Source organism: Ursus arctos, chromosome X (genome assembly GCF_023065955.2).
Source record: "Ursus arctos isolate Adak ecotype North America chromosome X, UrsArc2.0, whole genome shotgun sequence".
In the NCBI taxonomy this organism is placed as follows: Eukaryota; Metazoa; Chordata; class Mammalia; order Carnivora; family Ursidae; genus Ursus; species Ursus arctos.
The window spans coordinates 12776849-12793110 of record NC_079873.1 but is presented as its reverse complement, the minus strand read 5'-3'; the positions used below and the strand labels follow the sequence as shown (position 1 = coordinate 12793110).

Genomic DNA, 16262 nt, shown 5'->3' with positions numbered 1-16262 from the left:
CATGTTTTAGTAGTAGTTAATTCTAGTAATACCACCACTGCAAAAAGACTGTTCAGTAGCATGCAGGAGTGTGTGTGTGTGTGTGTGTGCACGTGTGTGTACACGGAGAGAGAGACAGAGAAAGAAAGAGTGAGAGAGCACTATTTCACACCAGGCAGAGCCAGGGGGCTCCCACCATTCTCGTATAGTCACTGGATTTGCATTCCACCTTCCAAGTGGACCACTGGTAGAAGCTAGCAGATCTCACTCCTCCGTGGCCTATACTTTGGATCTTTTTGTCTGCTTATGAATTCCCTTCTATTAAAGCCTTCCTTTTTTGTAAACATTTTTTTTCAATCTTGTTGAGATGAAGGGTTGATAGCCTTATAATGATCCCCCATTTTTCTGGGTGGGCAGATTCACGATCTGTAAAATCCAACTGAATCAGTGATAGCCGAATTCATTTCCTTAACTTAGTCCACACAACAGGCAGCGTGATATTATAAATACAGGAATCAGGTCATTCTTCAAGTCCTCCTTTTTTTTTTTTTTTCTTTAAGATTTATTTATTGGGGCGCCTGGGTGGCTCAGTTAAGCGTCTGCCTTCTGCTCAGGTCATGATCCCGGGGTCTTGGGATCGAGTTCCACACTGGGCTCCCTGTTTAGCAGGGAGTCTGCTTCTCCCTCTCCTTCTGTTGTTCCCCCTGCTTATGCTCTCTCTCTCTGTCAAATAAATAAATAAACTCTTTAAAAAAAGGATTTATTTATTTTTTGAGGAGCAGGGGTAGAGGAAGAGGGAGAGAGACTCTCAAGCGGATTCCCCACTAAGCATGGCGCCTGATGTGGGTCTCGATCCCATGACCCTGAGTTCATGACCTGGGTCAGACGCTTAATGGACTGAGCCACCCAGGCACCCCTTAAAGCCCTCCTTGACCTCGCTTTCTTTTCCCTTCCTGACAGTCCTCCTGTTCTCTTCCCTGCTTGCCTGGCTATGTTATCCTGCATCGTTTCTTCTTAGTTTCCTTTCTAGTCTCCAGTCTCTCTTTCCTTTGCTTCTTGTCCATCTTAAATGTACCGTGCTTTTCTGTTTCATGTCAGACAGATTAGCAAGGTTTAATTTATCTATCATAAATTTCGCCTGCTTTAAGTGTACAATTCAGTGATTTTTAGTATATTTATAAACTTCTGTTCTTGCACTTGGTTTATTAATAATGTTTCTATTAGTCTGTATACTGTGGAAGGTCACTTGTGTCTTTTTTTTTTTTTCCGATCCCAGTTGGGTGGCACCATTGGAGACATTGAAGGGATGCCGTTTGTGGAAGCATTCAGACAATTCCAGTTTAAAGCAAAAAAAGAGAATTTCTGTAACATCCATGTTAGCCTTGTCCCACAGGTGAGCTTTCCAGATAAGTATGTAGACAGCAACTTCTATAAATTTTCCTGTGATATTCTGTTTATTCCACCTTTTTTTTTTCTTAAAGGAGATAGAGGTTTATTGAATATACTGCAAGGGAGCAGTGGGCAGGACAGCAGAGGAGAGACTGTCTGCCTGTTTTTTCAACATTTTAAACTAGGGAGCCCTTCATTATGCAGAAGAGCTAAATATCCAATATACTGACAGTGACCCATTTCTTTTCAGCCCAGTGCTACCGGAGAACAAAAAACCAAACCCACACAAAACAGTGTCCGTGCGCTGAGGGGCTTAGGCCTGTCTCCTGATCTGGTGAGTTACGGAGAATGGGTAAATTTCTTGGAATAGGACTTCCATTTCTTGATCTATAACATCAGCTAAGTCCTTTTGATCTCTCGAGTGGTTCCTATGACATTGAGCACTTTGTATCCAGGGGCCAGGGGAGGCTTATTCCCATACCTGAGGGTAGCTTCACACATTTCTAAATTGACCACCTGTTCTCCTCCAGGTCCTCATGGGATTGGCCACATTGACAGTGGGGCAAGTGCAATGTCTTGTCATTTTTATAGTCCCTGGGTCCTTTCGTGTGAGGGGGGACCTTGGCGATTTTCCTGACACCCACTAGGGTGGGCTGTCACTGCTCTTATTTATAACAGGTAATCCAGTTATCACCAGCAGTCTAGACCAGAGGCTGGCAAATAAGGGCCTGCAGGCCTGCTGCCTGTAAATAAAGTTTTATTGGGTTGCTTACGTTTGATCAGAGCTGCCTTTGTAGGGCAGGGATGCAATCGAGGAGTCGGGACAGTAGCTTCTTGATTTCCAAAACCTACAACGTTTACGGTCTGGCCCTTTAGAGAAAAAGCTTGCCAACCCCTGGTCTAGCTCTGTTCTTGTATGTAAAGAGGCAGCCTTTGTGAGCCTTCCCTCTTGTTTACTAGAGATGCCTTGACATTTTGAGCTCTTACTGGTACATTTGTGTTGAGTTCGATTGTGCTTGTTTATATTAGTGCTCAGGTGTTTCTAATAGTGCAGTGGGATGCCCAGGATGAACAGGTACGTACTTGGTCAGGTCTCTGGTTGTAAGGAGAAATTAATAGAGCCTCCTCCTGAAAACCAACGGCGGCATGAATGGCCAGATTCTTGCTTGTTGACCTGTGTGCACTTGACTTTGACAGATTGTCTGCCGAAGTTCAACGCCCATCGAGATGGCTGTGAAGGAAAAGATTTCTATGTTTTGTCACGTGAACCCCGAGCAGGTGAGTGCTGCACTTGTGGGCGGGCACTTCTGCAGATGCTGATGTTTGGCATCTCTTAAATTCTTGCATTACTTTTCGTGGCGTTTATGAAAGCTTTGGGAGATTCGTATCCATGCAGCCACGGCTTCCTTGCCCTGAAGTGAACAATCTGAGACGCCTGATTCCTTAGCTAGATCACGTATTTCTTTGCATCATCACTCCTTAAGTTACAGGGACAAAACCAGGTGGGCTTTTGAACTTAACAGTCACACCTCCAGGGAGAGAACCCCGTGAAGCTGGCTTATTGTCTATTTGTCTTGTCTTTCCAGGACACTGACTGCTTTCACTGTGATTTCTCCCTTGTACCTGTTACAGCGTCACTTTGCCCAGACCGCGTGTTACACTGACATTCACACCATCACTGCTGAGTACATCAGCGGCCTCGGTTCGGTTCATTGCTATAGAAACTGTACCGTGATTTGGGCTCAAGTCCTCTGTCCTGCGGGACTTTCCACCTGGGTGTCTGAGAGCTTTTTCTTTTTTCTTTCATTCTCTTATCTGTCTCTTGTTTGCAGTAAGGCTTAGATGTAAGGCATCGGAGTTGGCTGTAGTTTAAAAGGTGATATGAATGGTGCTCAGGAAAAGGGTAGGTTTGGCAGAAAACTTTTTGTTTTCTTCAGATTAGCCTGGGGTTCTTTGAAACCTAAAACCCATCTCCTGGGATTTCTGTGTCTCTGGAGGCAGTCTAGTGCACAGCCTCCTGCCTGATACAGTTTTCAGAGTTGCGTTACTAAGAGCTCTGAGAAGGAAAGAGAGCAAATTTCTGACTGTACAGAGCCTGTTTTCAGTAGAACTATAGATTCCGAAGAACATTCTCTCCCAGCAGTCCACAGGCTAGTTTCTTAGCCAGTTTTCAACACATCGTTTTTTCTGATGCGAGTTAATGCTCCCGTTTCTTGGTTCCTGGTGAACTCGCATTTAAAGATCTTCTCCTCTGGTTTCTCGAGGAAGGGATGGAGGGTCAGAGTCATCTCTATGGGTGTGAAAAAATCTCTCTGGCCTGGAGGACAAATGAGTAAATAGTTCCACATTCCATGTCTTCCACTGTGGAAGTTTGGGCCACCCAGAGTTTTAGTTTTAATTAGTACTGGGCTGGAGCTCATGTCAGTGACATCTTGGCACTTTGAATTGCTTTGGTAAATGCACAGGTGAGGCATAATAGTCCCAAGTATCAAGTTGCTGATGTCCAAACAGCTTAGGAACCCTTGGGTGGATTTGGCTATGGATTTGGGGAGACTGAACGCATAGAGTTAGCAGAACATTTCTTGGCATTGATTTAGAATGTGGCAGATCCTTAAATGTCTGCCCGTAGCCCCTTGGATGTACTTGAGCGAGTGGTGAAAGCTCGTTAGGGTAGGTGTGAAGACCAACCACACCACCTGGCATTGAAAGGAGTCGTTCTCCTCTAACAGGTGTAATAATTAATTTGACTGGGTTCATTGTGTGCAGTAGACAAAAGCACTACGGTAGCAGCAACGGCAAGAAATGAATACACACATGAACCGCACCCCCACATTTAGAAGACACAGTGTCTTCTATTCAATGTTACCGCTTTAGCCTGGACTTAGGTGATGCCTTGGGCCATGTGTCTTGGATATTGACACATAAAGCATCCATGTTTCAACACCAATTCTCTGACATCAGCTGGGGTCCTGCAATTCAACTCTGACACTAACTACCTGGAGTGAGAGTCAGATTCTGCAAATTTGAGGGCTGAGTTCTTTACAAGACTCCCCCTACTTCAGATGCCAGCCACAGGTTTCCAGTGTTCCCAAGCCACCTACACTTTTGCCTGGCTGACTACAAATTTGGGGCTTCCTATAAGCCCTTCAGGTTCGATAATTCTCTAGAATGACTCATGGAACTCAGGAAAATGTTATACTATCACCATTTTATTATAAAGAGTGCAAATGAACAGCCAGATAAAGAGATACACTGGACAAGGCCTGGGAGGATCCCAAGCTCAAGGGCTTTTGTCCCCATGGAGTCAGGTTGTGCCAGCCTTCTGGTACGTTTATAGATTTACCAACCAGAACACTCCCCTGAGTCTTGGTTTCTAGGGTTTTTTGTGGGGGTTTCATTATGTAGGTGTGATTGAGTCAACCATTGGTCACGTGATTGAACTCATTCTCCAGCCCCCTTATTATCCTTGGATGTCAGGTGGCTGAATGTTCCAGTCTAACTTCGTTGGGTTTTATGGTGACCAACTCCCATCCTGAAGCCATCTAGGGGCCACCATGGAGTCACCTCATTAGCATAACAAAGACACTCCTGTCACTCAGGAACTTCCAAAGCTTTTTGAATCTTTGTGCCAGGAATTGAGAACAAAGACCAGGTATATATATAAAATTTATTCTACCATGGCATCCATGTTTCCAGAATTGGAATAATGAATTCAAAGAATTTTATAATTAGATCAACGTAAGCTTGTGTTAATTCTGCCTCTTGTTTGGGTCACTGGGCTCTTGGTTTTCTTCAATCAGTATAAATGAACTGCCATGTCTGTCGAGGTTTGGCTCATTCTTGAGCTCATTCTTGTGGCATATTTAAGGTGTTCCATTTAAATATGGTGTTTTATCATCATTAATCAGGTCATATGTATCCATGATGTTTCATCCACATATCGAGTGCCTGTGCTTTTGGAGGAACAAGGCATTGTTAAATATTTTAAAGAGAGATTGGATCTGCCCATTGGTGATTCTGCAAGTAATTTGCTTTTCAAGTGGAGAAATATGGCTGACAGGTACGTGAAAGGAGTTACTATAATGTAGTCTTTAATAAATCTTGGGTTTGGGGGTAGGATTGAGACATACCTTAAAGTATACCTGTGTCACATTAACTTTCTGTATCTATATGTTTTGGTCTGGATTTATCTAAAGCTTTAACACATTGGTAGTGTTTTGCTGTATCCTTTGAAGATTTCTGGGGCTTTTGTTCTACTTAAATGAAAGTGAATTGAAGGAATTTCGATTCTGGAATGATTTTTTTTTTTTAATTCTGGAAGCATTTTGATTGATTGATAGCTCAGTTTCCAAACATTTTTTTTTTTAAAGATTTTATTTATTTATTCAACAGAGATAGAGACAGCCAGCGAGAGAGGGAACACAAGCAGGGGGAGTGGGAGAGGAAGAAGCAGGCTCCTAGCGGAGGAGCCTGATGTGGGGCTCGATCCCATAACCCCAGGATCACGCCCTGAGCCGAAGGCAGACGCTTAACCGCTGTGCCACCCAGGCGCCCCAGTTTCCAAACATTTTAAACAGGTTTAAATGTCACAGATTTTTGCTGTTGTTTGTTTTGCTTGCTTTTTTTTTTAAGTTTATTTATTTAATATTTAGTAATCTTTACATCCAACGTGGGGCTCAAACTCAGTGACCCTGAGATCAAGAGTCACGTGCTCTTCCAACTGAGCCAGCCAGGTGCCCCTGTTTTGCTTGTTTTTCAAGATTTGGCTAACATTTCCTAAAGAAAACCCCCTTCGAATGAAAGGTTTAGACTCTATCATTATTGCTCCATTCTGCAGTTATTAACTGGCAGCACTGTTATTAAAACCTTAGACAGGTTCTAGCTTCAAGACCACGATATTAATTTCAGCAAGGCTTGTCTCATTTGAAGTCATATGGAAATTAAATCCCTGTCAGCTGTTTTCTCTTACTACACTTAGTAAAAGAAAGGCATAACTCCCTAAAGTCCTGACTGCCTGGCTCTTCGTGCAGCTTGGGTAAGGTGCAGCCGTTACAAACATCGGCTCTGGTGTTGCTAAGGAGTAGATCTTGAAAGTTCTCATCATAAGAAAAAAAACTGTAACTGTGTGGTGATGGATGTTAATTATACTTATTGTGGTGATTGTTTTGTAATACATAAAAACATTGAATCATTATGTTGTATACCTGAAACTAATATAATGTTGTCACTTGTATCTCAATTAAAAAAAAAAAAAGTACGCTCCAGCATCAGGCACTCTGGACTCAGATCCCAGCTTCTCCTCTCACTAGCTGTGTGAGTTTGGGTGGACTACTTAACCTCTCTGGACTTGTTCTCCCATCCATATATAACAGGGGGCTACTACTACCCACATTGTGATAATTATGAGAGAAAAACCGTAAGACCTTAATCTTACATTGGGTGCTGAGTATTGGTTACTGAGGTTGATAACAGTAATTAAAATGGTTTGATGGTGACAAAATCACTGATCTTGGTAGATGATCAGTAGATTGAAGTGCTCTTGCCCTGTCACTTCAAAATTTAAAAAGTGTCTTGGAATTTCTGAGGCAAGTAAAATCAGGAACAAAGTGCAGTTTCTTTTTTTTTTTTTTTAAGATTTTATTTATTTATTCGACAGAGATAGAGACAGGCAGCGAGAGAGGGAACACAAGCAGGGGGAGTGGGAGAGGAAGAAGCAGGCTCATAGCGGAAGAGCCTGATGTGGGGCTCGATCCCATAACGCCAGGATCACGCCCTGAGCCGAAAGCAGCCGCTTAACCGCTGTGCCACCCAGGCGCCCCCAAAGTGCAGTTTCTGAACTTAGGTACTCTCCTGCATGATGATACAGTTAAGCCCCTGCCCTCCGAAATGCTGAAGGAATCAGTCGCTTTGGGGGAATTTTCTGAGTAGCTTGGGGCTGACCCTCTTTAAGCACTAGAAATTTTAATATATAACTCCTTTTATTGGAAATAGTTGTAAATTATACTCTGAGCTTTTGTGCTTTTCAAAGCCAGTGTGTGGTCTTCATGTTAGTTTCCTTGGCAGCTGTAACAAATGACCGCAAGCTGGGTGCATAAAATATCAGAAACGTGCTCTCTCACAGTTGTAGAGGTCAGAAGTTCAAAATCAAGGCAGGCAGCAGGATTGGTTTCTTCTGGAGGCTCTGAGGGAAAAACCCTTCCAGCTTCTGGGGCTGCCGGAATCCTTGGTGTCCCCAGTTTCTGCCTCTGTCATTGCATGGCCTTCTGTGTGTCTCTCCTCTTCTCTTCTTCTCTCTCTCTCTTTTTTCTGCCCCTCCTCTTCTCTTCTTGTTTAGGATGCTTGTCTTTGGATTTAGGGCCCATCCCAATCCAGGATGATCTCATCTCGAGATCCTTAACTTAATTGTATCTGCAAAGACCCTTCTTCCAGATATGGTCACATCCACAGGTTCTGGGGGACATAGGTTTTTGGGGGCCACCATTCAGCTCACCGCAGTCTTCAAGCAAAAGCATCATCCCTCGTGGTGATGTTGGTTTATTGGTAATGATGGTATGCGCCGTCCCCTCAGTACAGCCTGTAGAGAGATACAGGAAGGCAAACAGAGGTCAGAGGGCAGCCTTGTTCATGGAGATGTGGTGCTGTTCAGAGGCCGGGGGTCCCTGGTTGAACTGGATGGCAGAGCTCGCCTGGGACCCCAGGCCAGAGCGGAGACAGCTCGCCTCCCTGAGGACCCGCGTGTGGGGTGGGGCTGCAAAGTGGCTCACAGCAGCCTCAGTGGCTGGCCCCTCACGCCCAGCTGATGGCCAGGTGGAGAGCAGGTGAGAGCTTGGCTGGTCTGGGCAGGGCGCCGTGAGCCTCGCCTGCAGGCCTGAGAACGAAAGAGAGCACGAGGGGAGTGCGCTCAGGATACATAGCCTTCCTGGACGGGAGCCCTTCTCCCCGGGACATGTGGCCTGTGTCCCCCAGCCGCTGAGTGACTCCTCCTCCCCTGGATAGACCGCACTGAGTGAGCAGAAGGAGGAGCTGGTGGTGCTGACCCCAGTCCTGCTTCCTTCCCGGGAGCGGAGCGGACATCCCTCCTTCTGTGGAGGGGTGAGAATAGGGGGCAAGGGCTCTGCCCGGCTGGTGTGCTCAAATGTGCTGGTGACCACCCGTTCCCCAGGCCCAAACCTGGCACGGGAAGCGCTTCCCTCTGACATGGTATCGAAATCTTGCCATGGTACAAACTTGCTTTGTCACCTATGTCCTTTGCGTAGGGATGGCTGAAGCATGAGCAGCTGCGCAATCTCCGGAGTGACGTAAAATTCAGTAGCAAGCTAAAGGGTTAGCAGCTTTCTCTGGGGTACTTCGGTCGCCTTCCTCGAAAGTCACCTTTACCGTCAGTTCGAACTTCTTCGCTTCTTAGCATTTTTCCCCTCCCAGCCTGTTTGCAATCATGTTTCTCTGGCACCCTTTGCAGATGTCGGTTTGAAAGAGGAATAGTCCCGCTCACGGTAACCTTTCTGTTCTAAGGTGTTCGGGGAAGGGTTTGCTTCCAGGCCCTAACACATCTTCAACCCCAAGATGATGTTTCTACATACTTAGTACCAGACCAATTTTCATGTTCATTGTGCGGAGTTCCTAACAAAAGCAACAGTAAACATTGTGTCTTTGGTGGTAGAATGTGATTGAGCGTCTTATGTGGAATGGAGTTTTCTCATAAACATGATCTAAATGGCTCGTAATATTTTAAAGAGTTCTCTTAGTGCCATTCTTCAGGCATGCCGTGAATAACCTGCCTTTGTGGGCCAGCCGGGACTGGAGCCGTTTTTAATGTAGACAGTCTGAATGGATTTTCTTATATAATGTCACCTTACAAAGTTAATATTGAAATGCTTCCTTTTGACATTCAGAATGCATTTTCTTATACAGTGTCACCTTATAAACGAATTTAAGGACAGCTCATGTTTATGAGATGGGGAGAGCTTTTTTATTTTTAATGCTTTTAACTGTTTCTCTGATATGCTTTCCTTGGGTTTATGTCTGTGCCCGCTTATGTAAGCCAACATTGGGGTTGCTTATGATTTTGCAATCTGTTGACACACAGATTTCCATTCACTAGGGGTGGGTGGGGATTCGAGTCAAGCACATCAAGTTCGAGGCTTATCTGCCCTTAAGGTTTTAAGAAGTGCCTTGGGATAAGAACAGTGGCTGTCATTGTATTTGTGATGTTACGCTACATGCATATAACCCTCAAGCTTGTCTTTCGTCTCAGGTATGAAAGGTTGCAGAAAACGTGCTCCATAGCCTTGGTTGGCAAATATACCAAGCTCAGGGACTGCTACGCCTCCGTGTTCAAAGCCCTGGAACATTCAGCCTTGGCCATCAACCACAAGTTGAATCTGATGGTGAGCCCCTGGCTGGTCTTCCGCATATTTCAGTCGTTCACTGTGATATCTCGTGTTCCAGAGGCAGGTTGTGTCGAAGGACCCTCAAGACTGCCGCCAGGATTGATGTCACCAGGAGAACTCACAGTCCTCAGCGTATAGCCCGACTTGTGGCTAAGATTTAATACAGTGAGAGGATACAGACCAGAGTCAGCAAAGGGAAAAGGTGTATGGGATGAAGTCTGGGGGACTTCATATATGTAGCTTGAGTGTATGCTTTGTCTTTGTTACATAGAGAAGTAGTACATGCCCAGTGTAGGAAATTTAAGCAAAGCATCATGTAAAATGCTGAAATCCTCCTTCTCTGCTGTACCTGTCGTTCCCAGTTTGATACACATCTTTCTAAACATACATATATATGTTATATTTAATGATATTCTATACAGGTATACCATGGTTTAAGCAAGCCTTATTATCTTGATTTAAGTGCTGAAATATTTATATAATGAGCAAAAAGGTACATGTATGCATCTAAGAAAATTTATTTTTAAGGATTTTATTTGTTTATTTGAGAGAGACAGAGAAAACACAAGTGGTGCGGGGAAAGGGAGAAAGGGAGAAGCAGGCTCCCCACTGAGCAGGGAGCCCAATATGGGGCTTGATCCCAGGACCCTGGGATCATGACCTGAGCCAAAGGCAGATGCTTAACCAACTGAACCACCCAGGCGCCCCTGCATCTAAGAAATTTAGTAACATCCAACTTAGGACCTATCTGACTTTTCTCTCACCTTTCTAGCCTCCTCCTATCCTAATCGCTTTTTTAAAAAAGATTTATTTATTTATTTTTAAGAGAGAGCATGGGGGGAGGGTTGAGGAGGCGGAGAGAGAATCTCCAGCAGACTCCCTGTTGAACAAGGAGCCAGACGTGGGGCTCGATCTCATGGCCCTGAGATCATGACCTGAGCCTAAATCAAGAGCCCCACGCTCAACCGACTGAGCCACCCTGGTGCCCATGTAATCACTTTTTATTTGTGGCTTTCCACGGAACACTTCCCTTTCCGCTCTTCCTGCTCCTCCAAGTTCCCCAGCCCCTCGTAGAGAAAAGAAAAGAGCAATAGGAAAATGGCTAATGATTACAAATTTTATAAAGCCTTTATAAGTTTGTATGTTAAGATATATTCAGATAGTAATTTTTACGAAATAAATACTAAAGTAATATAGGTCTGTATGGACTATTGTATACATAGGAGTCGTTGTACATGATTTCCCAGTTGACAGAATTTGTTGACATTCGTTTCCTCAAAGTACTGTTTGAATCGGTCTCATCATATTCTTTTTAGACCACTTTGCTTCTGTGTTTACCTCGCCTGGCTCACTGCAGCAGCTTCCTGACTGGTTTGCTGTCTTCCCTCCATTTTCCACCTCATAGCACTGTGATCCTTCTAAAGTCTCTCTCTGTTCTCTCTGTTCCTTAAGACCTTCCAGTGGCTTCAAGTGTAAACTTTTCCTCTCCCTGGGTGGAGTCTTCTTTGAGGGCCCAGAGTGACCACCCCTCTGTCTCTTTCCTCTGCGGTTTCATGCAAGCAGTTCCTTTGCCTCCCCTCCTCCCTGTGTCTTCCACACACGTTCCCGCCAGCCTCCCCACATGCACGCACAGGCTCATCCTCGAGGGCTGAACTGCTCGGACATCACCTCCCTAGAGACCTTCCCTGTTGGTGCTTCTTCCCATCTTTCCTGCAGGGTCGAGGTCTAGATGAAGAGTGGCACCTACTTATTTCCACAGCATTCTCTTTGCCCATCACAGCCACTTTCACGCTATGGTGCGCATGCCTGTGTATTTGGTTCTGAGTCTTCCTGGAAGATTATAAGAGCCCCAAGACAGAGATCATGCTTTTCTATCCTAAGTGACCAGCGCAGTGTTTGCAAAATGAGTAGTTTTTGAATAGTTGGGTCGTAGTGTTAGATGCCTCAAGTATTTTTGAGTATCTACTTTTCTTAAATGTTCTTTTAATCTATTGGATGTTTTTTAGTACATAGACTCCATTGATCTGGAGCAGACCACCGAAACTGAGGACCCTGTGAAATTCCATGAAGCTTGGCAGAAGCTATGCAAAGCTGAGTGAGTGCCGAGGACTGTCCATACGAATTAGGAGAATGCCATTGTGCTTTCTCCATAACGATTTGATTAACCCCAATTCCTGATTTTTGTGCATTTTTGAAAGGTAGTCTGTCGTACTCGTGGTCATTAAGGGCGGTCATGCTGCACCCTCACCTCGTTCGCTTTGAAACGTGCCACGTTCATGTTTGTGGCATGTGCAATGGAGGTGGGTTTTATTTCAGGGGACGGTGAGGATTCTGTTTTGGGGAGAAAGTGTGTTGATTCTACTGAAAGATGCAGAAATAGATCTTACATATGCAACAGTAAAGTACAAGGATGACAACTCTTGTCTCTTGATTATATTTTCTTTTTTACATCATTTGATTGTAGGTTTTATTTTATAAGTAATCAACAGAACTTTTGGGGGCAGCATCGTATTGTGAGGGTAGCATGACCTTCCCAGTTAGTTCTTGAACTCTTGTTTTCTCCGATGAGTGTTTGCCTGGAAGGTCTCCAAAGTGTCTCCTAGCCAGGAAACTTTCATGTGCCACTATTTAACTAGCAATTGAAGTCTTAGGCTGATTTTACCACTTTAACTCTTTCTGATTATGCAAGAGATCTTAGCATTTTTCTAATAGTGCTTTTATTTTATTTTATTTTTAAAAAGATTTTATTTATTTATTTGACAGAGAGAGAGGCAGCGAGAGAGGGAACACAAGCAGGGGGAGTGGGAGAGGGAGAAGCAGGCTTCCCACTGAGCAGGGAGCCCGATGTGGGGCTCGACCCCAGGGCCCTGGGATCATGACCTGAGCCGAAGGCAGATGCTTAACGACTGAGCCACCCAGGTGCCCCTCTAACAGTGCTTTTAAAAGAACCTTAACCTTTTTTTTTGTTCAGATAATTCTCTCAGTGGCATTTGTAATTTAGTTGAGTTTCTCAGTCACTATGCTCACATACCACAAAGACCTATCAGAAAATATGTATCGAAGTCAGTTGTGAAAAATTATTGCCTCTTCTTCATAATATTGGGAGGATTTTCGGAAGAAAGTTCAGGATATGAAATCATGCAGTTGATTCTGAAAATAGACCTCAAGTATATTCTCTAGCAATCATGCCAAGTGTTGGACTTGGGATCAGTAAGCCTGAGTGGCTGAAAATAAGAGTCTTAAAAAGAAAACCAATGTCTAATTCACCCTCGTCTTGTGTTGATTGCAGTGGCGTTCTTGTGCCGGGAGGCTTCGGAATCCGAGGAACATTGGGAAAACTCCAGGCCATTTCTTGGGCACGGGCAAAGAAGATCCCTTTCCTGGGTAAAACTTTAGTTTATGCATCTTAACTATGAGTTGATTATATTGTTGATATCTAGTAGGGGTAACATTTCATAGGGCTTGTTAACATGAAAGGTATGAACTTGGATTTGAATATTCAGGTGCCATAGTCTGCCACAGGGGCCCACGAACTCTGTCCTGTTTTTGTAAATAAGATTTTATGGGAATAAAGCACACCAATTTGTTTACATATTATCTGTGGCTGCTTTTATGATTCAGTGGTAGATTTGGAGACCTACAGCCTGCAAAGCCTAAAATCTTTACTGTCTGGCCCTTTGTAGAAAAGGTGGTTGACCTGGGACAACTTAGCAGTGTTCTGGTTGGGTAGCAAGAAGCTGGGAGAAGTTGCTGTGTACACCCACCCTTACCTTCTCCCATTTTCACTCAGATCCATCTTTTCACCAGTTCGAGCTAGAAGACACCATCTTATGTCACAGGAAGAGCTCTGCTAAAATTTGGTAGAGCCAGGTCTTTTTAATGTCTTTGTTCAAATGTTAAAGCATGGCTTCTGGGCCAGTGAACCAGACGAAATGGCCCCTCAGTGGGGGAAAGGCAGGCAGCTCTGCGGCTGGGGATTCGGGCGGGGGTGGGGGGTGTGGGACAGGAAGTGGAGGAGAGGCCTGTGTTTCTCACTGTGCTTGGCTGTACTGGTGGGTTTATGACCCAGTGGACTGGCTTCTGGGCCTTTTACAATAGCAGCAGACTGTTCATTTTCTCCACCTCCTCCGTCCTTTGAATAGCTTCCTACAAGCTCTCCACTTTGGATCCATTTTCAAAAGAGAAGCGGGAGTAATTAGATACCTTGATACGTTGCTTTGTTTTGCCCGTCTAAGCTGGTCTGGGTCACTGTTTGCTTCTGAAGTAATCTTGTTCGGTTTTTGTCTAAAGGCGGTTGGTGTTCTTCACATAGTTTTCGCTGTATAGAATAGCTCGCAACTCTTCAGCTTTCTCTTTAACACAGAGTCTCTTTCCGTCCTAGCCATTTGGAGCTTTCTGAAGTTCCCCCCCAAAGCACTCAGCTGTTTCGTGCTCACCAACCTTTGCTGTAGTGTGCCAAGTATACTGATTGCTCTTCTCTGATGAGTCCCTTGTATACCTTAGACAGGTCTATAAAAACATCTGGAACGCTCCTTAGCATTTGTTGAGTGGAGACAATTGGTGGATGTGGAGATGGGTGAAGGGCCCATCCGTGTGGCAATGGGCTGGGGGCTACCCAGGTGTTTGTTTTCCTCCTTATTAAGCTCTCTGTTCCGTTCCATCTTGCACCTCCCTTCCCTGCTCGCCAGCATGCTCAAGCCCGCAGTGGAGATGCCAGCTTCCCCCAGCTGCTGCCCTTCTCTTGCAGGCAGGTTATAGGGCTGTTCTGGGCCCAGCAGCCTGGCACAGACGTCCTGCTCCTTAGATCCCACCCCGCTGGCCCGCCTCAGGCTGCGCTCTGAGAAGAGGAATTGTCAAGTCTCCCTCTTGAGTCGGGGTGTTGATAGACGTTCTTGGAAGGAATCAGGTGCTCTGGGACAGCCCTGCATCCCACCCATACGCCTCGATTTAGAGGCACATTTGGAAAGAGGCACATTTGCCTTTTGGACCTTGCCCTGTCTTCTCTTGCCCTTTTCTGAGCTTGAATTCCTTCTTCCTGAAGGCCGGGTGGTCTAATCCCCCCTCCTGCCTCTGCCACAGATGTTCTGAGTGCAGAGGGTACAGTAGTGAACCCGGCAGGCAGTCTTGCTCCCTCGAGCCTGCCTGCTAGATAAAGGAGATGGACAGTAAACAAAGGAATAGGAAATATGAAGTAATACAAAATGTGTTCATTTGCTTTATATATATGCTTTTCCAAATAGGAGTTTGCCTCGGGATGCAGCTAGCAGTGATAGAGTTTGCAAGAAACTGCCTTAACTTGAAAGGTAGGCCTGCTATTTGCTAATAACCTTTTATTAAAAAAATTCTTATTACTTAAAATATTTTTCAGCAATACTGGTGAGTTATTGACCTCATTTCTTAATCTTCAGATGCTGATTCCACAGAATTTGAGCCAAATGCCTGTGTTCCTGTGGTAAGTGGCTTGTTTATCTTTCTGGGTTGGGTTATTGTCATTTTGTTTCTGGCTCTGGCCTAAACGCATGAGGGAAGATTATTATTATGTTTTCCTTTCAACATCAGGACATTTTAAATTAGACATGATTTTATTATTATTATTACTATTATTATTTTTATATCAAACGGCTCTGCTCTCAATAGGCCCTCTTGTCAGCTGCGCCTTGAAGAAACACACAGTCCTGGACTGATTGCTTTTTGCAGCAGTTTTCAAGCGTCGCGTGTAGGAAAGGATTAACTCCACTGTGACAACAATTTATAATAGCTAATGTTAATATGTGGGCTGTCCTGTCTCCAGGCTCTTGCCCTGACTGTCTAGTTTCCATATTGGCGGTCACCTGCCTTTCTAAAACAAGGGTGACGACCTTTCTTGAGCGGCTCCTCATCTTTCACTGATTCTTTTTCCTATAAAATATCCAGTCCAAGGTTCTTGGCTGGGATGGAAGGCCACTGTGCTCTGTCACCTGCGGCTTTGCTACCGTAGTCCCCCCCTTATCCGTGGGGAATATGTGCCAAGACCCCCCAGTGGATGCCTGAAACCGCAGATGGTACCCAGCCCTATATATACTCTATTTTTTTCTACTCTTCCATGTCTATGGTAGAGTTTAATTCATAAACGAGGCGCAATAAGAGATGAGCAATAACCAATAATAAAGTAGGATAATGATAATTCTATACTATAATAAGAGTTATGTAAGTGTGGTCTCTCACTGTCTCTCAAAATGTCGTATTGTGCTGCCCTCACCCTTCTCGTGATGATGTGGGCTGACGAAACGCCTGTGGGGTGAGATGATGTCACAGCATCGGGCTATGCTGCCCCTCCAACAGCATGAAACCATGGAGAAGGGGGGCTACTGTAATTCAAGTCGAGGTGTCCCCGTCGCTGCCATGCTTAGGACTTACATTTGGACAACCTGAACGATGTTTTCAAATGTATCCTGAGATTCCCCATACCTGAGATGTACCCGTTCCTGCAACCTCCTTCCCCTAGAATCTCAATGAAACCAATGA

The 16262-nt window shown here is 44.7% G+C and overlaps 1 protein-coding gene across 5 annotated transcripts in view; it reads left to right on the top strand.

The window, feature by feature from the left end:
* Positions 1-16262, top strand: part of CTPS2 (CTP synthase 2) — a 97211-nt gene that overhangs the window by 21573 nt on the left and 59376 nt on the right. For all 5 annotated transcript variants that reach the window (XM_048213588.2, XM_048213586.2, XM_048213587.2 and 2 more), the window contains 9 exons: positions 1256-1372; positions 1619-1702; positions 2566-2646; positions 5277-5428; positions 9623-9755; positions 11765-11853; positions 13048-13142; positions 14999-15061; positions 15167-15210. In XM_048213588.2, the coding sequence (XP_048069545.1) occupies positions 1256-1372; positions 1619-1702; positions 2566-2646; positions 5277-5428; positions 9623-9755; positions 11765-11853; positions 13048-13142; positions 14999-15061; positions 15167-15210 (858 nt within the window). The remainder of the gene's footprint in view (positions 1-1255; positions 1373-1618; positions 1703-2565; positions 2647-5276; positions 5429-9622; positions 9756-11764; positions 11854-13047; positions 13143-14998; positions 15062-15166; positions 15211-16262) is intronic.